Source organism: Pelodiscus sinensis, chromosome 1 (assembly GCF_052426305.1).
Source record: "Pelodiscus sinensis isolate ZL-2025 chromosome 1, ASM5242630v1, whole genome shotgun sequence".
Classification (NCBI taxonomy): Eukaryota; Metazoa; Chordata; order Testudines; family Trionychidae; genus Pelodiscus; species Pelodiscus sinensis.
The window spans coordinates 181,052,025-181,077,681 of NC_143052.1; the positions used below are offsets into that span (position 1 = coordinate 181,052,025).

Sequence of the window (25,657 nt, forward strand, 5' to 3'; positions counted from 1 at the left end):
CCGTAGTGAAGAGTTCATACAAACACTCTCTTCAGTTCACTTGTTGTATTTCTGGTGGTTAGGCTGAATAAGTTACTATTGCTTCTTTGAACTCCGTTCAATAATAGAAAGTCTCTATGAATCTCATGGACTCTAGTTCTTTAATCAGGTTGATCGTAGAAAATTGTAAAGAAGTCATGTTTATTTAAACCATCAGAATTCCACATCAGCTTTCTATGCTGCTAAGATGCAACCTCTCCCTTTCAACATGGGATAGCATTCAATAATGTTGTAAGCAAAGATGACTTCTGTTTAAATGAATGGGGAGTGCATCCACTTACACCACTGCTGAATCTTGCCCATTGACTCCACCCAATATGATTATTATATATAGCACATTGGGAATTTACAGTGATGATAAATATACTGAATTGAAGATGCTGAGGACATATTCTACAGTATTTTTTACATTGGGTATGGGCCATTTTGTTTTGTCATCTAGGAGGGAGAGTGTTGCAACTCTTGCAAATGTAATATGAGTTGGGCCCTTACTACAGGAGGTCTCATGGCAACATGTTAAATTCCTCACTGTATATGATTTAGAGGAAAAGTAGAAAATGGTGAAAGGAGCTATATGCTAGAAGATTGAGTTCTAGTCCTAGTACTTTTTGAACACTTTGTTAAAATTTTCTGCTCTTCACAATACTTTAACTAAGACTTTATATTACTATCTTTAGGGCACTAATTTTCATTTACCCATTTTACAGGTAAGATAGAGAGTTTTCACTGGGAAGCTAAAGATAACCTTGTGACTAGAACCCAGGCTTCTGACATAACATAACTAAGTCTCATGTGCTTTGCCACATTACTTTTTAGCAGAACCATAATGATAAATGCACTAACACAGTTTGGCTCTTTGTCGTGTTCTACTGGCTCAATGAATTTCAGAAGTCTGAGGCTATTACTGTCTCCAGACTAGCACATGCCATTCTTTACTGCAAACAGTGTCAGGTCAAGATTTTACAACCAGAGATCCTGCGTTCAAACCATGGAAATGATCCAAACGAGAGTGAGATTGTATATGGCCGCTGTTATAACTGGAACACACTTTGTTCCCGCAGTCAGGAATAAACATCAGAAATGCTGATGCCCAACATTTTATGTCTAAAGATACTTGAGTAACCCACATAAAAAGGCTGTTGCTGGATCTCTCAACATGGGCTCTTCCACATAGTATATAACAGCATGAGGTTTTTTTGCACACAAGTTATTCTTATACATCAACTCCCCACTACTGGCACCTGGATCCTGGCTGCTCTGGAAATTAGCTCTTTCCAGATACTGTGACCTCCTTGACAGCCTCTTGATCCATTGTCTTTCTTACTCTAGAAGTTGCATTTTCCTCTTTGTGACATGACCCTCTAGCCAGGTCACTGCATGGTTTCCCCTTCTGGGGCGTCAAAATAGTTCAGTGTAACTGCCCCAGATCATCTGCTTTCTGTCATTTGGTAAATGCTCTTTGCCCACTTGGCCAGAATGGGAACACTGGCCTATGCTCTGCTCCAGGCACCAACTCAGGAGTCCTCTCTTCAATAAGGAAGGATTTGCCCTATCCCATATCTTGGTGCCTTCCCTGGAACTTTTCTGGCTTTCCTCCTTCTCAGAATTTGCCAGTCTCCCAATTGCCTGCTGTCAGGCTGTAACTGGAAACTACCTATCTCTAGCCCAAATACACATCCCATCTCCACTGGGAGTGACTACACATTTGCTCCCTTCTGCTCTCAGCTCCTGAGCTTCATTAAGGACTCTTTATGCAAGCTTAGGAAGCTATCAATTGCAGAGGACTGCTATCACACCACTGAGAAAGGAGCAGAAGGCTTTGTTAGAAGGAGGACACTGGTGACTTCTGGCAGCAGGCAGTGCTCTACCTTTATACCCAAACCATTGCCCATGGTGCTGGAGAACCATTATGATGCTCTGGTAACAAAAGACAAGGTGGAGGCTTGGAGGTCTGAAGCCTCCATTTCCAGGAGGAAATGTAGAATAGTGGTGATTGAAGACTCTTTTCTGAGGAAGATGGAAGCACCCATCTGTCACTTTGACATGGTACCCTAGGAGATATGCTACCTGTCAGGGCCCATATCCAAGACATTATGGATCAAATATCATCCAGCCCTTTGACTACTGCCTCGTTCTACTAAAAAATGTGCACACTAATAACATGCAAAGTATGACCGTTAGCAGATCAGAAGTGACTACAGGGCTCTGGGGATGTGGGTGAAGGCATTTGGAGTCCAGGTGGTTTTCACTTTGATCCTTCCAGTTAAAGGTAGGGGCCCAGGCAGAGACAGATGCCTCCTAGAGGTGGATGCCTCACTCTGAAGAGAGTGTTGCCGGGCAACTGTTGGCTTCTGTGACCACAGTCTACACCACTTCCCGCAGCTCCCCTTGTTTTAAACAGCAAACCGGAACCAATGGAAGCTACAAGGCTCTGTGGACGTGGCCCTTTAGAGTAAACAAAGCATAGCACTTTTCAAGTATTTAAAAGGAGGAGAGATAAAAATTATGCACTTTTAACCTTTGATGATAGGACAAGTAGCAATGGGTTTAAATTGCAGCGAGGGAGGTTTAGGTTGGACATTAAGAAAAGTTTTCTATAGGGGTGGTTAAGCACTGGTTTAAATTGCTCAGGGAAATTTTGGCATCTTCATCATCGGTGACTTAAGAGCAGGTCAGACAAGTACCTGTCAGGGATGGTCTAGGTAGTGCTTGGTCCTGCCTTGAGGGTAGGAGACTGGACTAGATAACCTCTTAAGTTTCAAGTTTCCTTCCAGTTCTGTGATTCTATTTCTCTCCACCTGAGCTTCATATAATCCATTTCTGTTTCTTGGCTCCTCCTCCATGAGCAGTCTGGGGAGTTAATGTTTGAACCCAAAACTTTCACTTACTTACTCTGTCTCTGTCTGTTTGTCTCTCTCTCACATACCCACACACAAATCAGACTAAGGACCCTGGGATAATAATGGTAAATATTTGGAAGATTTTATATTGCAAAATACTGTGTTTTGAATGTATTGAGTTTTTAGGCATTGTTAATATTTGTATTAATTTACTTTCAGTATTTGCAAATTAATTAAATGAGAGGTGTTTGTTTAAGAAAATGGAATGTTTTAATATAAGTTATATTTAGGTTTTAGTGCAAGGTGTCAGCCATTTTTCTTTCACATCCAGAAAGTGGAAGATCTTGTCAGTATAAACTTCAAAAGGGTTGAACTTGATGGGATCTGGTCAAAGTGGTCCTTCTTAGCACATCTTCGTGGTGATTCTTGTTCATGTGCATAGAGTTTGACTGATCACTAGCAGCTAGACTCTGAGTGAAAAGTATCTAAAAATGATTGGATCCCATATCTGCTCACGCTTTAAAACTGTGTGTGCTCTGGCAGTATCCCAGTAGTCTAATGGATTCTTGGGCTACTCTAACTTATGCTGGAGTCTAAAATGTCTCTCAGCATCTCCAAAGATAAAGGGAACACTAAAATGTAACATAGTCACCTATATCTCATCCTCTTGTAGCCGGAACATCTTATCTCAGTAATTAAATCTAAGATTAGATGTAGTTCTGTGGTGAAACAATTATTTTTGATGGCAGTACTAAATATGGTCTGTATTAGATAAGACTTATGTTTCAGGGTTTTATTCCTGTAAATTGCGCTCTGTAGAACTGACATCATTTTGAATGAAATTGCTTATAGCAGGACCTTCTAATATCAAATTGCAGATGATTGAAATATTTTATTTAATTCTTTATTTTTTCCTTTTTTACAACAGCATCATGTTTTGCACAGCTTCTCTGTAAAATTCTATGCTATTGCATGCTGCGAATATATTCATCATTATTACTCATCGACCCCTTCTCCCTTGTGATTTTCACTTTTATAGGTAATTATTTTCAATGATCAGATACACTGTTCTTACTTCATCATTACCCTTTCACATTCCTTCATGATTACATGCAAACCAAATAGGGATCTTCCAAGAACAGCAGCCAATCTTCTGTATTATGCCTTAGTATTTGATTTTTGTATTGAAGTGTGCTGTTTTACCTATTTACTCACCCATCTAAATGGTTGCAAGAAACCACAAGTCGAAACAATAAAGGGTCAATTTAAATAGTGCTGTCATTTCTTAAATGTCATCTGAAGCTCTGAAAATATATTTTCTTAATTATAGAAATCTGCATAGCACTTGCTTGCATTTCTAGTTTGAATTCAATGGAAGTAGCTGCTATGTCTGCAGATGGAAAGAAAGTCAAAGCAACAAAATGTATTTACTTCAATCTAGTGGGTTTTTTTACCCATGGCTTTTTATGTATTACGCTGTAGACCTTCAGTTAATGGGTTAGTCTGAATAAGTTCCCCCATTTGGAAAAATCAGCTTTCTACCCTTTTGGGAATTTTCAGCATGCTGCAATGATTACTAGTTGCTTGAAATCAGTAATAAACCAGCTGCTATTCTAGGGTACGTCTACATAGCAACATTATTTTGAAATAACTACTGTTATTTCAAAATAACTAAAGGTGTGTCTACACAGCAGGGCTTAACTGGAAATAAGCTACATGAAGTGAGCTATGTCAATCGTGTAACTTATTTTGAAATAACGTATTTCAAAATTGGGAGTGTCTGCACATCACTTATTTCGAAATAGAGCACTCTTCATCCAACTTTCCTTACTCCTCATACAATGAGGGTCATAGGAGTCAGAATAAGAAGTCCTCCAACTTGACAGTATTTCAACATTATTTTGAAATAACTGCCAGCTGTGTAGACACAGACTAAGTTATTTTGAAATAAGTGATGTGTACATGCTTCCAATTTCAAAATAAGCTTTTTCAAAAGAAGCTACACAATTGATGTAGATCAATTTGTGTAGCTTATTTCGAGTTAAGCCCTGCTGTGTAGATGCACCCTAAGACATAAACATGTAGAAATACTATGGAATTTTCTGCTGTTTCCAACAGGTGCATGGATAGAATACATTTACCTGAAGAGTATGGGGAATGTTGTGAATGTACCAACCAGAAGGGAGCTTCCATCAGCTTCTGCACGTTGATGGCTGTTGTGAATGACAGCCTTTGCTCATCGTGAAAGGTAGATTCTCAGACTAGGAATTGTTGGTGACCTATTTTTGTTGGACTTCTGGAATTTTATCCTAATTCAGTATCTTCAGCTCAGTTGGCAACACTTCTCTTCTACTTCATTACTTGAAGGAACAGCTTAGTGGAAAGTACTTTATCTGCTGGTTTAGATGCTTCAGATTTAATGACTCACGTATTCGGTTTGAAGTTTTTATTCTTTCATGGATGACAGTTCAACAGCAACTGAAAGCAGCAGGTCTCCTGACAATGGCTGTTTCACAGAATTCCAAAAAAATGATTCTGTTCATCAGTTTCAATTACTGTACCTCTCTTGAAAATCAGAAGATCATGTGTTCGAAAGTATCAGTAGACTATAAAGTAATGGGTCCTTGTTTTTATAGTTAGGAACCAGCTGACAGCAGAAAATGGAAGATTGAAGAACTAACATAAAGTGAAAGGTCTTCTTGTTTAGGCTCTGATGCTGTTGCCATCTGTCCCAACTACTTTGGAAGAATTGGACCAGAAATATTGGAAGTGCTGCAGATGTTTTTGTGTGTTTTCAGGACAATTTAGAAAATGTATTTAGGAAAAAAAACTTTAAATACCAGACCCTTATTCCATCACTGTGGTAGCTGACACATGGCCTTATTTGCATCCAAAACAACACAGAAGCATATTGCAGGAGGTGCAAGTTGTTGTCAGTGAAAAATATCTGATACCTCTATACCGTGGCAGGCATTGAATTGTAATAGAATGATTATGGGGAGTGATGGTACTTAAGTCATAAAACAAGTTTTAAATTCTAATGTGAGAACAAATGAAATAATTTCAACCTTTCTAACTTTTAAATTTAACAGTTTTATTAGAGATCCTGTATTTTGCCTTACTCAATATAAAATAAATCCTTTCACAGCCAAAGACATGATCACTAATATCTAAAGCAGAGAAGACTGTCAGTGCAGTGCCACAGCTGCTCTCACTAGAGAAACAATATGATCAAATCCCAGCCACAATCCAGTTACCACTTCATGCAGCTATTCTCACCTGCCAAAGTGTGCCCAGCCAACTCAAAGGCTACGTCTACACTGTCCCCTTTTCCGGAAGGGGCATGTTAATTTCAGAGATCGTAATAGGGAAATCCGCGGGGGATTTAAATATCCCCCGCGGCATTTAAATAAAAATGTCCGCCGCTTTTTTCTGGCTTTTAGAAAAGCCGGAAAAGAGCATCTACACTGGCCCCGATCCTCCGGAAAAAGCCCCCTTTTCCGGAGGATCTTATTCCTACTTTCAAAGGGCGCTTTTTCTGGAGGATCAGGGCCAGTGTAGACGCTCTTTTCCGGCTTTTCTAAAAGCCGGAAAAAAGCGGCGGACATTTTTATTTAAATGCCGCGGGGGATATTTAAATCCCCTGCGGATTTCCCTATTACGATCTCTGAAATTAACATGCCCCTTTCGGAAAAGGGGCCAATGTAGACGAGCCCAAAATGTGCATTCTGGCAAGTGTACAGTATTATCTCATTTGGTTCAGTAATCCCACAGCTTGAGTTGGAGAAGGCTTTGATCAATCAAACTCAACCATCAACCATGCCCCCAACTTACACCAGTTGTAGCCTGCTACAATTGTGAAGCAAGAAGAGAAGAAAAGAGGTTCCAGCCATTGTCTCATTGTGTGCCAACACAAAACAACAGAAATTATATGCTTGAGTCTGTAACATCACTGGAATCATGCCCATGGAGACTCTGTATCAAAGAATGCGATTAATCCTAAAAGTTAGTTTATACCTGAAGTTGCTAATTGTTTTCTTTGGAAACTGTTCTCTCGGCTATTTCTGCAAGACCTATAAGGGTTCTCTTTATGCAACCTTTATATGTGAGTTTCTCATCAACCCCATTACTCTCCTAGCAGCTTTTCAAGGTGTTTTCCACCCAACATAATGACAATAATTGCATACACAAGATACCATATATCAGGAGAAATCCAGGAATCACAGCAGGAACATTCAAATAACAGATTATATACAAAGTAGTCCATGTAACAAATAAATAGTTGCCCTTGAAGATCCGATAGATAACCAGGTAACCAAACTGATATTGTCATCTCAAAATAGTTGATAGAATTCACTTGAGAAGATCTGAATTTTGAGTCAAGGAAATTATATCTATGTACAGAAACTCTCAACTTGATTTCTGTATGGAAAAATGTTTATTTTGTATCATATCTCTTTATAGTTATTAACTCTGAGCTTACTTCAACACCTATAAAAACAATCTCATTTTGTTCTTGACAGTTTATTGTACCTTGAATATTTAATCTCTAGGTTTTTGTAAATAAGGCTGATGGAATTAGATTGCTATCACTATTCAAAATGCTAAGGTTGTCATGCTATGAGGTTAAACTTTCCAGTTCACTGAATAGGCTTTATGTGTTTCAGTCAGATTTCTTGGGATGGATTGCTTAGTTGAGCTCTTTTTTATGAGATCATTATATTCTAGTCCTATTTGACTACATTCTGAAAGAGTCATAGATCAAGATTTTGGAAATCCTGTCAGAATTACTGCTAGATGAGGTCATAGGTACATACTGAGACCTCCCATAAGGTAGCCAGGGCCACAGAATTTGTCCTCTTGTCTGGATTTCCCCTGTTTTTTCTATATTAATTTTAAAATTATTTTAGTACCAGGTGTACTTTTGAAGTATACAGTGTTTCATATTTAGCTTGTTTTTCTGGCATATTTGTATTGTGTCTGAATATAGTAGATTGTAAATTTCTGTGTATACTCTTCAGTTGATAATTGAAATAGAATGAGCCATAGCAGGACCACATATAAGGAAAAGGCAACTGCACAAACTACTCTCTGATCTGAGTAGTAGCCTCACTCCCTTCCAGATAGAAAATAGGCCAGGTAGGAAAAAAAGGGGTTCTGGCCTGGAGTAGAGCAGAAGATAACTGGGAGAATCTACACTTCATACTGCATTCCCATTCAAGAATTGTAGAACTCCACATTGAAAGGGTTTATACAGTAAATGTAATGCTGCTTGAACCAGCATTGTTCCTCTGCATTTTCAGTGACATCCTACCACAAGCTGAGTACCTTTGGATACTTCTGCATCACCATGTGTACTGACTAGTCCAGCTGTGCTGCTGTGGCTTTGCATGGGAATTGGGGTAAGACAAGCCCAGCCAAATAGTGCCTCTACATAATTACCAGGGAGGTAAGGGGATGAGACCTGTTTAAGCCCTGGAAACTATGCAGAAAGATACCACAGTAATAGTGCAATAATTTTAGGAGTGCATCTACATAAAAAATTTAGATAGACAATGGTATTGTCTGATTTCCATTTCCTGGTCTTGCTTGCCCTCCATACTCCTCTGGTGATCCCAAAGAACTGGAATGAATGCATATGTTTATAAGTACAGGTTGGACCTCCCTGGTCCAGCACATTCAGGACTCAGAGTGGTCTCAAAGAAGGGAATTTACCAGACTGGGGAGGGCAGGTGTCCGGGCTCTTCCAGAGCTTCCCTCCTGACTGTTGCCCCATGAGAACCCAGTGGCCTGAGTTCCTCTGGCCTACCTGCCTGGCTCTGCTGATCCCAGGCCACTCTTGGGGCTCTGCTTCCTACCCCCATTCCCTGCACGGTGGCAGCAGCTTTTGGGGTTCCCAGGTCCCTTGCATAGGGTGCAGCTGCTCCTGGGGATCCCCGGCACCGTGCGAATGGCAGCTTGCTCCTAGGGATCTCTGCTCCCGGTCCTGCATGGTGTGGCATCTCATAGACTCATGGACTTTAAGGTCAGAAGGGACCATTATGATCATCTAGTCTGATCCCCTGCACAGTGCAGGCCACAAAATCTCACCCATCCCTCCTAGAATAATCCTCTCACCTATATCTCAGATATTGAAGCCTTCAAATACTTTGAAGACTCCAAGATGCAGAGAATCCTCTAGCTGTGATCTGTACCCCATGCTACAGAGGAAGGCGAAAAACCTCCAGGGCCTCTGCCAATCTACCCTGGAGGAAAATTCCTTCCCGACCCCAAGTATGGCGATCAGCTAAACCCTGAGCATGTGGGTAAGACTCACCAGCCAGACACCCAGAAAGTTCTCTATAGTAACTCCTATCATCCCTCCATTGACCTATTTCCCACTGATAATGAATGGTCAATTAGTTACCAAGATCATGTTATCTCATCAAACCATCCCCTTCATAAACCCATTTAGTTTAATCTTGAAACCAGATAGATCTTTTGCCTGCACTACTTCCCTTGGAAGGCCATTCCAGAACTTCACTCCTCTAATGGCTAGAAACCTTCGTCTAATCTCAAGTCTAAACTTCCTACTAGCCAGCTTATATCCATTTGTTCTTGTGTCCACATTGGTATTAAACTTAAATAATTCCTCTCCCTCCCTGGTATTTATTCCTCTAATATATTTAAAAAGTGCGATCATGTCCCCCCTCAGCCTTCTTTTGGTTAAGGTAAACAAGCCAAGCTCCTTGAGTCTCCTTTCATAAGACAGGTTTTCCATTCCTCGGATCATCCTAGTGGCCCTTCTTTGTACCTGTTCCAGTTTGAATTCATCCTTCTTAAACATGGGAGACCAGAACAGAACACAGTATTCCAAATGGGGTCTCACCAATGCCTTGTATAATGGCACTAACACCTCCCTATCCCTACTGAAAATACCTCACCTAATACATCCCAAAATCGTATTAGCCTTTTTCACGGCCATGTCACAATGGCAGCTCATAGTCATTCTATAATCAACCAGGACACTGAGGTCCTTCTCCTCCTCCGTTACTTCCAACTGATGTGTCCCCAGGTTATAACTGAAATTCTTGTTGTTAATCCCTAAATGTATAACCTTACACTTCTCACTATTAAATTTCATCCTATTGCTATCACTCCAATTTACAAGATCATCCAGATCTTCCTGTATGATATCCCGATCCTTTTCTGAATTGGCAATAGCTTTGTGTCATCAGCAAATTTTATTAGAACAGTTCCACTTTTGGTGCCATGATCAGCAATAAAAAGATTAAATAAAATTGGCCCCAAAACTGATCCCTGAGGAACTCCGCTAGTAACCTTCCTCCAACCTGACAGGCCACTTTCAATATGACCCGCTGTAGTCTCCCCTTTAACCAGTTGCTTATCCACCTCTCAACTTTCATATTAATCCCTATCTTTTCCAATTTAACCAATAATTCCCCATTTGGTACTGTATCAAATGCTTTACTAAAGTAGAGGTAGATTAGATCTACTGCATTTCCTTTATCTAAAAAATCTGTTACTTTCTCAAAAAAGGAGATCAGGTTGGTTTGGCACGGTCTACCTTTTGTAAAACCATGTTGTAATTTGTCCCAATTGCCATTAGCCTCAATGTCTCTAACTACTTTCTCCTTCAAAATTTTTTCCAGGATCTTACATACTACAGATGTCAAACTAACAGGCCTATAGTTACCCGGGTCGCTTTTTTCCCCTTTCTTAAAAATCGGAACTATATTAGCAATTCTCCAGTCAAATGGTACAACCCCTGAGTTTAGAGATTTATTAAAATTTTTTGCTAATGGACTTGCAAGTTCATGTGCCAGTTCCTTTAATATTCTTGGATGAAGACCATCTGGGCCCCCCGATTTACTCCCATTAAGCTGATCAAGTTTGGCTTTCACCTCGGATATGGTAATATCTACCTCCTTATCCTCAGTCCCATTTGTTAACTTACCATTATCCCTAAGATCTTCATTAGCCTCATTAAAGACTGAAGCAAAGTGTTTGTTCAGATATTGGGCCATTCCTAGGTTATCCTTAACCTCCACTCCATCCTTAGTAATTAATGGTCCTACTTCTTCTTTTTTTGTTTTTTTTCCCTATTTATATGGCTATAAAACCTTTTACTATTGGTTTTAATTCCCTTTTCAAGCTGCAACTCTACCTGACTTTTAGCCTTTCTCACTTTATCCCTACATGCTCTAACCTCAATAAGGTAGCTTTTTTTACTGATGCCTCCCATTTTCTACTCCTTATATGCTTTCTGCTTTTTGTTTATCACCTCTCTGAGATGCTTGCTCATCCAGCTTGGTCTAACACACCTGCCTATAAATTTTTTTCCCTTTTCTAGGGATACAGGCTTCTGACAGCTTCTGTAACTTTAACTTAAAATAATTCCAGGCCTCCTCCACTTTAAGATCCATAATTTCTTTAGTCCAATCAACTTCCTTAACGAATTTCCTTAATTTACTAAAGTTAGCCCTTTTGAAATCAAAAACCCTAGTCTCAGATTTATTTTTGTTTATCCTTCCATTTAATTTAAACTGAATTAGCTCATGATCACTCGAGCCAAGGTTGTCTCCTACAACCATTTCATCTATGAGGTCCTCGCTACTCACCAAAACCAAATCTAAAATAGCATCCCCCCTTGTTGGTTCAGCAACTACTTGATGAAGGAATTCATCAGCTATCACATCTAGGAAAATCTGAGCCCTATTACTATTACTAGCACTTGTTCTCCAGTCTATATCTGGAAAGTTGAAATCTCCCATAATTACGCAGTTTCCATGAGTATTTACTTCATTAAAAACATTAAAGAGGTCTCTATCCATATCTAAATTGGATCTTGGTGGTCTATAGCACACCCCAAGCACTATCCCAGGGGAGGATCTGATAGTTTTCTTCCCCAATGTGATTTTTGCCCTAACGGACTCTGTCTTCTCCATTCCATCACTTTTTATTTCTTTACAATCTACCTCATCTTTGATATACAATACGACTCCACCACCTTTACCCTTATTTCTGTCTTTCCTAAACAGCACATACCCTTCAATACCTGTACTCCAGTCATTCCTAGTATTCCACCATGTTTCTGTTATTCCTATAATATCTGGTTTCACTTCCTGGACCAATAGCTCTAGTTCCTCCTTTTTGTTACCTAGGCTCCTCGCATTGGTGTACAAACATCTTAATTTTTGCTGTTTGGCTTCATTCACATTCTTTACCCAATTTGGCACAGATGTTATACCTCCAATATGACATATTAGACTAGTATCCACCCCACCCTTCCTCATGTTCATTCTCCTACCCCCAGCTATATCCTACCCTGACCCTGGCCCCCTGCAGGGGGACAGCTGCTTCCGGGTTTCCCCAACCTTGCAAACAGCAGCATCTGCTCCCTGAGTTCCCTAACTTTGCACACGACAGCAGCTGCCCCAGGGGCTCACTGCCCCCAAGGCACTGGCCCTGCAGGCTGTCGCTGACCAGACCACCAGTGCTCCCAGCTGCTCTCAACCTCCATCTATGGCTCTCTGGTCTAGCAACATCTGTGGTCCTGCAACACCAGGGACGTGGCCGGACCAAAGAGTCACAGATGACAGAGGTTCAGCCTTTACATACATGAATTTCTTTTTCTTGTCTAGCAAGTTTTGCATGGGAGAAAGCTTTAGATGACAATTATGTTTTATAAGTTTCAGAGGGGTAGCCGAGTTAGTCTGTAACAGGAAAAACTTAAAAAACAACTAATAGTCTGGTAACACTTTAAAGACTAACAAAATATGTAGATGGTATCATGAGCTTTCGTGGGCACAGCCTACTTCTTCAGATAACCAGAGTGTTGGAACTCCAGAACCAAGAATAAATAAGGGAAGGAGGGAGGGGAGAGAGGAAGGAAAAAAATTGGAGGGGGCAGGGAAGAAGACATTGGGTAGAACCATTAGTTTGCACTAGGAAATTAAGAGTACTAACACCAGATTCTACACAGACATCAAGAACCATTGGCACCTTCATTGTTTGGTTGTTTGATAATGTGTGAGATATCGGATATCATGATTTAGACCATTTGCATGAGAGTTAAACTTGAGAATGAAGTGGAGTTCCAATCCTTCTCTGTGTATTTGGCTCGTGGAATTGGTCTGAAACAAAACAGCAACTTGCAGATCCCTTAATGAGTGACCAGGGAGGTTAAAATGTTCCCCAACCGGTTTTTGTGTGTTGCCTTTTCGGATATCTGATTTGTGTCCATTAATTCTTTCCCGTAGGTACTGTCCAGTTTGTCCAATATGTATCGCAGTGGGGCATTGCTGACATTTGATGGCATAGATCACATTAGTAGATGTGTAGTTAAATGAGCCTCTGATTTGGTAGCTGATGTGGTTGGGTCCAGTGATGAAATCACTTGCATAGATGTGAGGGCAGAGTTGGCACTGGGGTTGATTGCATGGGTTGGTTCCTGAATCCTTATGATGTATCTGTGTAGCATGGTTACTGGAAAGAATTTGTTTTTGGTTAGGGGGTTGTCTGTAAGCAAGAATAGTCCTTTCCCCAAAGGCCTCTGAAAATGAGGGATCTTTTCCAAGATAGGTTGTAGATTGTGGATAATGCGTTGGAGGGATTTAAATTGTGGGTTGTAGGTAATGACAAATGGAATTCTATTGTTTTCTGTTTTGGGTCTGTCTTGAAGTAGTTTATGTCTGGGTACTTTTTTGGCTCTGTCAGTCTGTTTTTTTTTTTTTTTTTTTTTACTTCTCCAGGTGGGTATTTCAGTTTTAGGAATGCTCTATATAGATCCTGTAGATGTTTGTGTCTGTCTGTAGAATCAGAGCAAATAGGGTTGCATCTTAGGGCTCAGCTGTATACAATAGATTGAGAAATGTGTCTGGGATGGAAGCTAGAGGCATGAAGGTAAGTGTAGCGGTTGGTTGGTTTCCGGTATAGGGTGGTGGAAATAGATTTGTCCATTATTTAATTATATTGTGGTGTCCAGGAAGTGGATTTCACGTGTGGACTGATCCAGACGGAGGTTGATGGTGAGGTAGAAATAGAAATCCTTGTGAAATTCTTCAAGGGTCTCTTTCTCATTGGTCCATATGATGAAGATGTCATCGATGTAGGGTAAGTAAAGTAAGGGTGTTAGGAGGTGAGAGCTGAGGAAATGTTGTTCAAGGTCAACCATAAAAATGTTGGCATTTTGTGGTGCCATGCAGTTTTGCCCATGGCTATTCTTCTGACTTGAATCAGATGTAGTTGTAGGTGAGGAAAAAGTTGCAGAGCTCTGTAATCAGGTTTGCAGTGCTGTCATTGGAGATAGTGTTTCTGATGGCCTGTAATCCATCTTCATGTGGAATGTTGGTGTAAAGAGCTTCGACATCCATAGTGGCCAGGATGGTATTTTCAGGTAGATTACTGATGTTTTGTAGTTTCCTCAGGAAGTTAGTGGTGTTGCGGAAGTAGCTAGGAGTGCTGGTAGCATAGGGTCTGAAGAGGGAGTCAGTATAGTCAGATAATCCTGTTGTAAGTGTGCCAATCCTTGAGATGATGGGTCATACGGGATTTCCAGGTTTGTGTATCTTGGTTAGCAGATAGAAAACTCCTGGTCGGGAATTGGGGGGGTTAGTGTAAAGTTGATCCTGAGCAGCATCAGAGATCTTCATGAGCAGTTGTTTCAGGTTCTTTGGTATTCTTTAGTGGGATCACAGGAGAGAGGCTTATAGAATCTGGTATTGGTGAGTTGTCTGTTTGCCTGCTGTTCATAATCTGTTCCATTCATGATGACTACAGTGCCTCCTTTGTCAGCCTCTTTTATTATGATGTTAGCATTGTTTTTGAGGCTGTGTATAGCATTGCGTTCTGCATGACTGAGGTTATGTGTTATATGTTGTTTGCTTACAATGTCAGTTTGAGCACGTTTGCGGACGCAGTAGATGTAGAAATCAAGACTCTCATTACGACCATCACTAGGAGTCCACACAGAAGCCTTCCTCTTGTGGGATTGGTGGGGGTGGAGGAGCAGCAAGGTCAGTGTTTTGTACATCGGTGTGTTAGAAATATTCCTTCAGGCGGAGGTGGTGAAAATAGGATTCCACAGAACTGAATCATATTCGTAGGGATAGTGGCGCAGAAGGAGAGTCCTCGAGATAGGACAGATTCCTCCACTGGCTAAGAGAGTGGCTGGATAGTTTGACAATGTTGCTAGGTGAGTTGCAAGTACCTGGAATAAGAGATCTGAGGCACATAGCAGTTTGGATAGTTTATATTCCTTTTTTTTCCTGAAGGAAGATGATGCGTTTTATGTTACTTTTATGAAAAAGCATATATAAAATGCAGTTATCATTTATAGTTATCTCCTGAAAAGTGAATCTGCCACTTTTAGCAACCAGAAATGATATTGCCATGACATAAACTATTGCTGATCGTTATTAACAACTTACATTGGCATTTGCTTCCTGGAAAGTGCCAGACTGTTTACATTCATCTATTTGCTAATTAAAAGTTATAGTTAGTATATCACTAACTTCAATTACCTGTGTCCAAACTCAGCTTTTAAGATCTACTAGATAAGACTGTTACAGCTCTGAACATAAAACTGATTACTGATGGCTACAGAATAACTTCAAAGAGGGATGACTTTCACTCTTTGATGTTTCAGAAATACAAATACAAAGTGGTCCCTTTCAACTCAGCATTTGACAGCAGTCACCACATAATGATATCTTAGCTCACAACCCACATAGATATTTTCTATAGTAAGTATAGAAGATAGCTGTGGTATTAATGTGGTATCTCTGGACAAATTCTGCCTATTTTAATAGCAGGCACTATATTTTATTACACATTACACATTTACTCAGTTTATTGACATTTTAAAGTAATTTTGGTAGGTATCAGTGACATAAAAGCATTTTGAACCACTAGTCTCAGCATAAAGGTCTGTCAACTAATTTCCTGAGAAACACAATGAAATTGAAATAGCAGTGAACAAGACATTATAACACATATTTTCTAATTATCAAATTATGTCAATGCAGATTAATAAATACACACTAGCAAATGTAACCAGCATTGCTCAGGTCTTTAACTGCAGGCTGTTGAAGTGACCCCAGTCTCCAGCCCCTCCCCCACCATGGCTAGCAGGCTATGGCTACGTCTACACTGGCCCCTTTTCCTGAAGGGGCATGTTAATTTCAGCGATCGTAATAGGGAAATCCGCGGGGGATTTAAATATCCCCCGTGGCATTTAAATAAAAATGTCCGCCGCTTTTTTCCGGCTTTTAGAAAAGCCGGAAAAGAGCATCTACACTGGCCCCGATCCTCCGGAAAAAGCGTCCTTTTCCGGAGGATCTTATTTGAAGTAGGATTAAGATCCTCTGGAAAAGGGCGCTTTTTCCGGAGGATCGGGGCCAGTGTAGACGCTCTTTTCCGGCTTTTCTAAAAGCCGGAAAAAAGCGGCGGACATTTTTATTTAAATGCCACGGGGGATATTTAAATCCCCCGCGGATTTCCCTATTACGATCGCTGAAATTAACATGCCCCTTCTGGAAAAGGGGCCAGTGTAGACGTAGCCTATGTGTGTGGGGAAGGGGGTGAAACTCCAGGGACTACTCCCTCAGTGCTTCCCCTGCTGCCTGCAGGCTGTCTGGGGGGTGAGGTTCCGGGGAGCTGACCCAAGCCTCCAGGTCCTCTCCTGCCATGGCCTGCAGGCTGCTGCAAGGGCCCAGGATCTCGTGTTTTAATCCTCCCTAGCTGCCACTCATGGCCTGTAGGCTATCTGTGAGGGGGTCAAGCTCTGGGAGTTGACCCTCTTCCAGTAGACCCCCTCCCCCATGGCCTTCAGGCAGTGGAGGTACTAGGCTCTGGGGGGCTGATTGCCCCCCCAGCTATCGCCCCACTGCCTATAGGCTATCTGGGGGAGCCTGGCTCTGGAGCTGCCCATGCTTCTACTGCCCACTGCGACCTGTGGGCTGTCTGCAAGGGGCTAATTTCCAGGGGTTGCCCCTTCCTCCAGTGGATATTCCCCTCCCCCCCCCAGCCTGCAGGTTATCTGGGAGGGGCCAGGCTCTAGGTGCTGTACTCCCTCCAGCTGCCCCCCCCCTTCATCCTCACATGCAACCTGCAGGCTTTCTGGGGGGTACAAGGCTCCAGGAGCTGCTATCTCCTCCATTGGCCCCACTTCATGGCCTGTAGGCTCTCCACAGGGGTTGGGGAGGCTCCAGCTTTAGGGCAGAGGGACTACTTATACATTCTGGAGGCAGGGCAAGATGGCAGAGCTCAGTCCTTCTGGTCACTTTCTTGGTGCTGCAGCTGCCCCTCAGTGGCCACTCTCAGTATTGCATCCCTACTCCTTGTGCCTCTCCCTTTCTCATTGCTCCTTTCTCTACCCCTCCCCTTCCATGTTATGGAAGACAGTCCCATTCCTGGCATGTCACATTTTCCAGGCACAAATAAATCCTGACCTTGGTTTAAGTTAAGGTAAGAGGAAGTTGTATACCAAATTTGATGGTCATTGCTCTTACAGTTTAGGAGATCCTGAACTAATGGATTCATAGATGCACAGAAAGACAGATGGAATCTAAAATATATAGCAAGATTACCAGTTTATTTTTTGAAATATATTTCCATAATATATTTTTTGAAATATATTTTCCATAGAAATATACCATAATATTTTATTTTCTCCAGCTATACCCTTGTCAAACCTAATAAAGACATACTGATGGGAAGGTAAACAAAGTAACCAATGATAAAGCCCACTGAAATGAAAAAAACAAATTTTATTCAAATGGTCATATGCTTCTCATTATATATGGTTAAGAGCATCAATATCAGAGTGGTAGATTAACAAAGTAGAATATTCACTTTTATAGGCAGTTAGCTTGGGTAAATTCTGATCGCAGGTGTACCTGTCTTAGGGTATGTCTACACTACCCCGCTAGTTTGAACTAGCGGGGTAATGTATGCATACCGAACTTGCTAATGAAGCCCGGGGTTCGCACTAGCCGGCTTTTAAAAATGGCGGCGCTGGCTTTATGCTAATGAAGCCCGGGAAATTCAAATCCCGGGCTTCATTAGCAAGTTCGGTATGCATACATTACCCCGCTAGTTTGAACTAGCGGGGTAGTGTAGACATACCCTAACTGATTAACAGTTGTGGGTTTACACAGATGTAACAAAGAGAAGAATTTGGCCTACTGAATGTATTTAGTATTTGATAGAGATATGACCTTGCTGACCTTTTCTGGTAGTTTGGAAATAGTCATAACTTCTTATTCTTCTAATAAAGTAAATAGACACTAATTGAACCATTGATCAATGAGGTGTAATGATCAACATTTATAAAGAAAAGATTTGTTTTATTTATTACATACTTCTGTTGTGATAATCACTATACTGTGCAAAAATGCTCTTAATATCCTGCCATGGACTTCTGTTTACTAATTGAAAAATATCGTAATAAAATAAACTTTTTCCTAAATTACATGTTTCCTTAATAATGTTTACTATTGTAAGTAATGCTATTGAGTGTGTGTGTAATATATTTTCCTTTTCTGTAATCATGAAGCTATAAATACACAGAAGAGCCTGTCCTGAAGTCCTTAGGCAAATCCCAATTGATTTCAAGAGTATGAGCTGTGGATACATTGGGATTATTCTAACAGTACACAGAAATATTTTTTTGTATTGTATAGTCATATGTCTCATTTGGAAGAATATCATTCATTTTAACCCTAAACACACCTGCATTGGACTCATGTGGTGTGAAACATTGTTAAAATCGATTTACTTCCAAAATAAAGAATCAGGGAACAAAGGTAATGTAGGTGTTATTTACATTAAAAAAATAAATCAGATAACATCTTAAGTTTTCCAATGAGTATTTCTTTCTTTTCCCTCATTTTCGGTCTTTGTTACACACTGAGTCCCTAATTACCAGTTTGGCAGGTTGCAAGATGTGGTGTTAGAAATTGAGAAATCTATTGTACAACTGTTTAATGAAAATACCTTCACTTTTATTTGTGATTTTAAAAAAAGGGGATAGCCTATTTGTTTGAATAATGGAAACATCCACAGTTCTATTAGATAAGTATTACCAGTAAAATACCTCCCAACACACACCAGGAATTGGAAGGGATAAAAACTCCTATCTTCTAGTATGTAAATCATCTGATGGAAGAAATGCTGAAAGATGTGGTACTGACCACTGCTGGAAATAGTTAAACATTAGCAACATTTGTTTTTAAAAGGGCACCCAGTAAAATAATTTTAACAGATATATTTTAGTGATAATATTATACACTACAGTTTTTCAGGAGAATATATCATATCATATCCAAAAAAGGTAGAAACCAATAAAAATGTCTCTCATAGTTTATATGGAATTTTTTTAAATAGAATTTTATTTCTTGTTTCAGGCCTTTCAGAAACCAACAGATAGTGCAGATCAAATATTTTCCTTAAGTCATCTCTCATTACTTTGACCTACTGTATCTGAAATGTTAGATTTAGATTCTTCTAAGGAAGAAGTTTATTACTATAGGTTGTTCATAACTAAGCAAATTCAAGTTTAATTAAAGGGACCTATATTTTAATTGGAGCTGCATGCAAGGATGTTATCCCCTGGTATTAACCCTAAATGAGGCCTTACATCCTGTTCATTAATCACATCATTTTTTTCCTTTAATTTGTATTACCTTACTCTTTTAGGGTATGTCTACACAGCAGTGTTATTTCAGAATAACATAGTCCGTGTCTAAACTACAAGCAGATATTTTGACATACTGTTGAAATAATGTTGAGGTGGAGGACCTCTTATTCTGATTCCTGTAATCCTCATTTGATGAGGAGTAAGGGACGTTGGAAGAAGAGTGCTCTTCCTTGGACTTCCTGCTGTGGAGACAGTGCCAAAAGCCAAAATAAGCTATTTCGACTTCATCTATGCAATTGACATAGCTCAAGTTGTGTAGCTTATTTCAGCTTTAGACCTGCCATGTAGACATGCCCTTAGGGTGTTAATTGTTAATGAATGGATAGTGCTGTTAACTACTCTCTGCAGTATTTGTGACTTTTTAAGGTAAAGTTATATTCACAAGTGGTAAGGTTGTCTGAGTAAATATTACCTAATATGATCCATTTACTCTTTGCAAGGTAAAATCAGGAAAGTAGAATGTATTGTCAAACTGCTGAAACACTGAGTTTTCCCAATTTATTTTTTAAACGGGAACCAACCTAATATAGAAGTCTCCATTAATTGTTCGTTTCACTTTTTAAGGAATCAATCCAAGAGGGTCCAAATAAATAACAGCCATCAGTTTTAACAAACATTAAAACAAAAAATTGAAAATGTTCTACATCTGCAAATAAATACAAATAAATATTATATTGAAAGCAAAAATGTAAAAAAGATCACAACAAAGAAATAATTGCACAAAAAATGAGGTATCAAGATCAAGTTCTTTATTGACTTTGTAAATTCTGACAATTGTCTCAGTATTTTGATGCCTTGGAGATATGCACTTTTTTGATATAACCTACAGCAACAAAAGACTGACATAGTAGGAAATAGAAATCTTCTCTTAGTTCCACTAGTTTGAGGGATTTGGAGACCACATCTGGCATCTACTAGTGTAAACCCCTGCACTGATCCAGAATCCCACTGACCTTGGGGATTGTGCATAACAAATGCAGCAGGTGCTATTGGATTCTCTGGTGGAATCAGGACCATAGTTTTGTTTATATAACAGTTCCAAAGTACACATTGCTGATATTATATTGTGTTAATGTGACCAATCCTGTGAATTATGAAAATAATCATGAAGAAATGAGACAAAATCCTTCAACACTAGCTGCCATAAAAAGAACACTTAAGGGTATGTCTACATAGCTGGTAGCTATTTCTAAATAATGTCATAATACTGTCAAGCTAGAGGACTTTTTACTCCAACTCTTGTAACCCTCATTGTACGAGGAATAAGGGAAGTCGGAGGAAGAGTATTCTATTTTGAAGTAAGTGCTGTGTAGATGCTCCCAATTTTCAAATAAGCTATTTCAAAATTAGATACGCAAAGTTTATCAGATTTTATCAATTTTAAAAATTCATTGCGGGTGGGAGGCTAACTAATTGACAGTGACAAGAAGCCCTGTGGCACCTTATAGACTAACAGATGTATTGGAGCATAATCTTTTGTGGGCAAAGATGCACTTCGTCAGATGCATGTAGTGGAAATTTCCAGAAATTTCTAGCAGATGACGAAGTGGGCCTCACCCTCCCTGACTGAATTAATTTTATTATCTCTAGCCTGCATATTTATACCTGCCTCTGGAAATTTCCACTACATGCATCTGACGAAGTGGGTCTTTGCCCACGAAAGCTTATGCTCCAATACATCTTTTAGTCTATAAGGTGCCACAGGACTCCTTGTCACTTTTGCAGATCCAGACTAACACGGCTACCCCTCTGATATTTGACAGTGTTCCTTTAAGCAGGTACTTATTGTCTGAGCCATGAAGTCTAGAATTAGTCCTTATCTTTTCTTTAGAACTTTTTTGGTTAATTTGTACATTTTTTAGATTTTAAAATTGCTTACTCATTTATATTTATTTCACCATATGTTACGAGATGTTTTCACAAGTAGTGTACAATTAGTCTTAATTATTCATTGTGTTTTATATATAAATAAATACACATATACATATATATCTACATAAAAAAAACCTTTCTCTTTCTTGAATCAATGTGAACAGAGCCCAGATGGCCGTATAGAAGTCAAAGGGCAGCATGGAAAATCGTCACTGCATATAAAAGATGTGAAGTTGTCAGATTCAGGCAGATATGACTGTGAAGCTGCAAGTAGAATTGGTGGGCATCAAAAGAGCATGTACCTTGATATTGAATGTAAGTTCTAACATTTTGTTATCTCTTTAAATTTGTTTTAAAGGAAAAAAAGTACATTCATAATGGAAGACGAAAATTTACTGGTAGTTCATGTGTAAGCTCAATAATTTAAGAAAAATTGTCCTTTCAAAGTTAGCAATTCAGAAGACACAGAATAAAATTCTGACTCCACTGAGGCCAATGAGATTTTTGCCATTAATTTCATAAGGGTCAGAGTTTTATCTGTACTGATATTTTGGTGATGGAGGCTATGTCTAGACTGCTGCTGTTTGTTGCAAAAAGGTATGCAAATTGCGTTCCACAATTTGCATACCTTTTTCCGATAGGTTTTTTGGAAGAGACTTTCCCAAAATTTGGCCCATCTACACTGGGCCAAATTTTCAAAGAACATCCTTTTTCAGAAGAGTCCTTCTTCCTCGTGGCACGAGGAAGACATGCTTGTGAAAGAATGCATCTCCTCTTTCACAAAAAATGTCAGAAGAGCAAACGCGCTCCCTGGATGTGGCGCAGTTTTTTTTCTGGTATCCCAGAAAAACTCTGTAGTCTAGACATAGCTATAGCTTGTTAACTTTCTCATAACTTTCAGGCTGATGGAGACTAGCTGTGGGTGCAATTTTTGGGGAATATAAAGCAACAATCCATATCAGTTCAGTCTGGAACTGCAGTTTCTAAAGTTAAAACATGTCTGGAAAAATATTCCACATATTCCCTTCCTCTCTCTCTATCTCATGCCCAACAAGTCTTCTGCTTTTGTTAAAATCATTCTTAGTGTTAAACGTGTGACACATTCCCCCATGCATCAACTCCACAACTTCCAAACAAAATGTTATTTGATGGAATGATAGAATACAAGCAATGATAGAATATTTTTCACAGGTATCTGAAATTATTGCTATATTGGGCCTCATCTGAAAGTCAGTTGGGAATCTTTCCATTGACTGTAGTAGTTCTCGGATTGGGTCTTTAGTGTGGAAGATGGGAAGATGAGTAATTTTTAGATTGCTGTTGCTGGATCCCAGTTGAGTGACTCCTAAAGTATTGACATAGATAATCACTGTAGGTGATATGTGCGACTCTTTTTGATAGGAGTCTTTAAAAAAAATCAGACTGATAAATTAGAGTGAGTAATTTGTGCAGGATACAGGAGATGGAGTGGTTTCTTAAGACAAATATAGTGGAAGCTGTTAAGATGAATTATGAAAAATAGCCTTAATGCTTAATGTACTTAATGTGCTGCATGTGCGGGACTGGGAGATGGGTTGGAAATGGGGGGGACTACGGCCTATAATGGGAAGGAGAAAGGAGGGTCAGGGCACAACAGGGAGGCAAGATCAAATCAGTATCTTAGATGCCTATATACAAATGCGAGAAGTATGGGTAATAAGCAGGAAGGACTGGAATTGCTAACCAATAAATACAACTATGATATCATTGGTATTACAGAAACCTGGTGGGATGGGACACATGATTGGAATGTTGGTATGGAAGGGTACGGCTTGCTCAGGAAGGACAGACAGGGAAAAAAGGGAGGAGGGGTTGCCTTGTATATTAAAAATGTACACACTTGGACTGAAGTGGAGATGAATGTAGAAGATAGCCGTGTAGAGAGTCTTTGGGTTAAGCTAAAAGGAGTAAAAAACGAGGGTGATATCATGCTAGGAGTCTACTACAGGCCACCTAGCCAGGTGGAAGAGGTGGATGAGGCCTTTTTTAAACAATTAACAAAACTATCCAAAGCCCAAGATTTGGTGGTGATGGGGGACTTCAACTATCCAGACATATGTTGGGAAACTAACACAGCGAGGCACAGGCTATCCAATAAGTTTCTGGACTGCATTGGAGACAACTTTCTGTTTCAGAAGGTTGAAAAAGCTACCAGAGGAGAAGCTGTTCTGGATTTGGTTTTAACAAATAGGGAGGAACTAGTTGAGAACTTGAAAGTGGAAGACAGTATAGGGGACAGTGATCACGAAATAATAGAGTTTATGATCTTAAGGAAAGGTAGAAGGGAGACCAGCACAATTGAGGTAATGGATTTCAGGAAGGCAGATTTTGATAAGCTCAGAGAACTTGTAGGTAAGGTCCCATGGGAAGCAAGACTGAAAGGAAAAACAACTGAGGAGAGTTGGAAGTATTTCAAAGGGACGTTGTTAAGGGCCCAAAAGCAAACAATTCCGCTGTGTAGGAAAGATAGAAAATATGGCAAAAGACCAGCTTGGCTTAACAAGGAGATCTTGCATGATCTCAAAATAAAAAAGGAGTCATATAAAAAATGGAAACTAGGACAACTAACAAAGGAGGAATATAGGCAAGCAACACGGGAATGCAGGGGCAAGATTAGAAAGGCAAAGGCACAAAATGAGATCAAACTAGCTACAGGCATAAAGGGAAACAAGAAGACCTTTTATAAATACATTAAAAGCAAGAGGAAGACCAAGGACAGGGTAGGCCCACTGCTTAGTGAGGAGGGAGAAGCAGTAACAGGGAACTTGGAAATGGCGGAGATGCTCAATGACTTCTTTGTTTCGGTCTTCACCGAGAAGTCTGGAGGTGTGCCTAAGGTAGTGAATACAAGCAGAGAGAGGGTAAGTTTAGAAGATAGGATACACAAAGAACAAGTTAAAAATCACTTAGGAAAGTTAGATGTCAGCAAGTCACCAGGTCCTGATGAAATGCATCCCAGGATACTCAAGGAGCTGATAGAGGAGGTATCTGAGCCTTTAGCTATGATCTTTGAAAAATCATGGCAGACAAGGGAGATTCCAGAAGACTGGAAAAGGGCAAATATTGTGCCCATCTATAAAAAGGGGAATAAGAACAACCCAGGAAACTACAGACCGGTCAGTTTAACGTCTGTCCCAGGGAAGATAATGGAGCAGGTAATTAAGGAAATCATATGCAAACACTTGGAAGGTAATAAAGTGATAGGGAATAGCCAGCATGGGTTTGTGAAGAACAAGTCATGCCAAACTAATCTGATAGCTTTCTTTGATAGGATAACAAGCCTTGTGGATAAGGGAGAAGCGGTGGATGTCATATACCTAGACTTTAGTAAGGCATTTGATACGGTCTCGCATGATATTCTCATTGATAAACTAGGCAAATATAACTTAGAGAGGGCCACGATAAGGTGGGTGCATAATTGGCTGGATAACCGTAGTCAGAGAGTTGTTGTTAACGGTTCTAAATCCTGCTGGAAAGGGATAACAAGTGGAGTTCCTCAAGGGTCTGTTTTGGGACCCGTACTGTTCAATATCTTCATCAATGATGTAGATATTGGGATAGAGAGTACGCTTATTAAGTTTGCAGATGATACCAAACTGGGTGGGGTTGCAACTTCTTTGGAGGATAGGGACATAATTCAAAATGACCTTAGCAAGTTAGAGAAATGGTCAGAGGTAAACAGGATGAGGTTTAATAAAGAGAAATGCAAAGTGCTCCACTTAGGAAGGAACAATCAGTTCCATACATACAAGATGGGAAGCGACTGTCTAGGAAGGAGCATGGCGGAAAGGGATCTAGGGGTCATAGTGGACCACAAGTTGAATATGAGTCAACAGTGTGATGCTGTTGCAAAAAAAGCAAATATGATTCTAGGTTGTATCAACAGGTGTGTTGTAAGCAAAACTCGTGAAGTCATTCTGCCGCTCTACTCTGCACTAGTTAGGCCTCAGCTGGAGTACTGTGTCCAGTTCTGGGCACCACATTTCAAGAAAGATGTGGAGAAATTGGAAAGGGTACAGAGAAGAGCGACAAGAATGATTAAAGGTCTAGAGAACATGACCTATGAAGCCAGGCTTCATGAACTGGGCTTGTTTAGTTTGGAAAAAAGAAGATTAAGGGGGGACATGATAGCGGTTTTCAAATATCTAAAAGGGTGTCACAAGGA

General features: G+C 39.9%; 1 protein-coding gene across 2 annotated transcripts in view; it reads left to right on the plus strand.

Annotated features, from left to right (window-relative positions):
• The window catches only part of NCAM2 (neural cell adhesion molecule 2), a 545,555-nt gene that overhangs the window by 345,278 nt on the left and 174,620 nt on the right, over positions 1-25,657 (plus strand). For both annotated transcript variants that reach the window (XM_075910051.2, XM_006128839.5), the window contains exon 9: positions 21,618-21,768. In XM_075910051.2, coding sequence (XP_075766166.1) covers positions 21,618-21,768 — 151 coding nt within the window. The remainder of the gene's footprint in view (positions 1-21,617; positions 21,769-25,657) is intronic.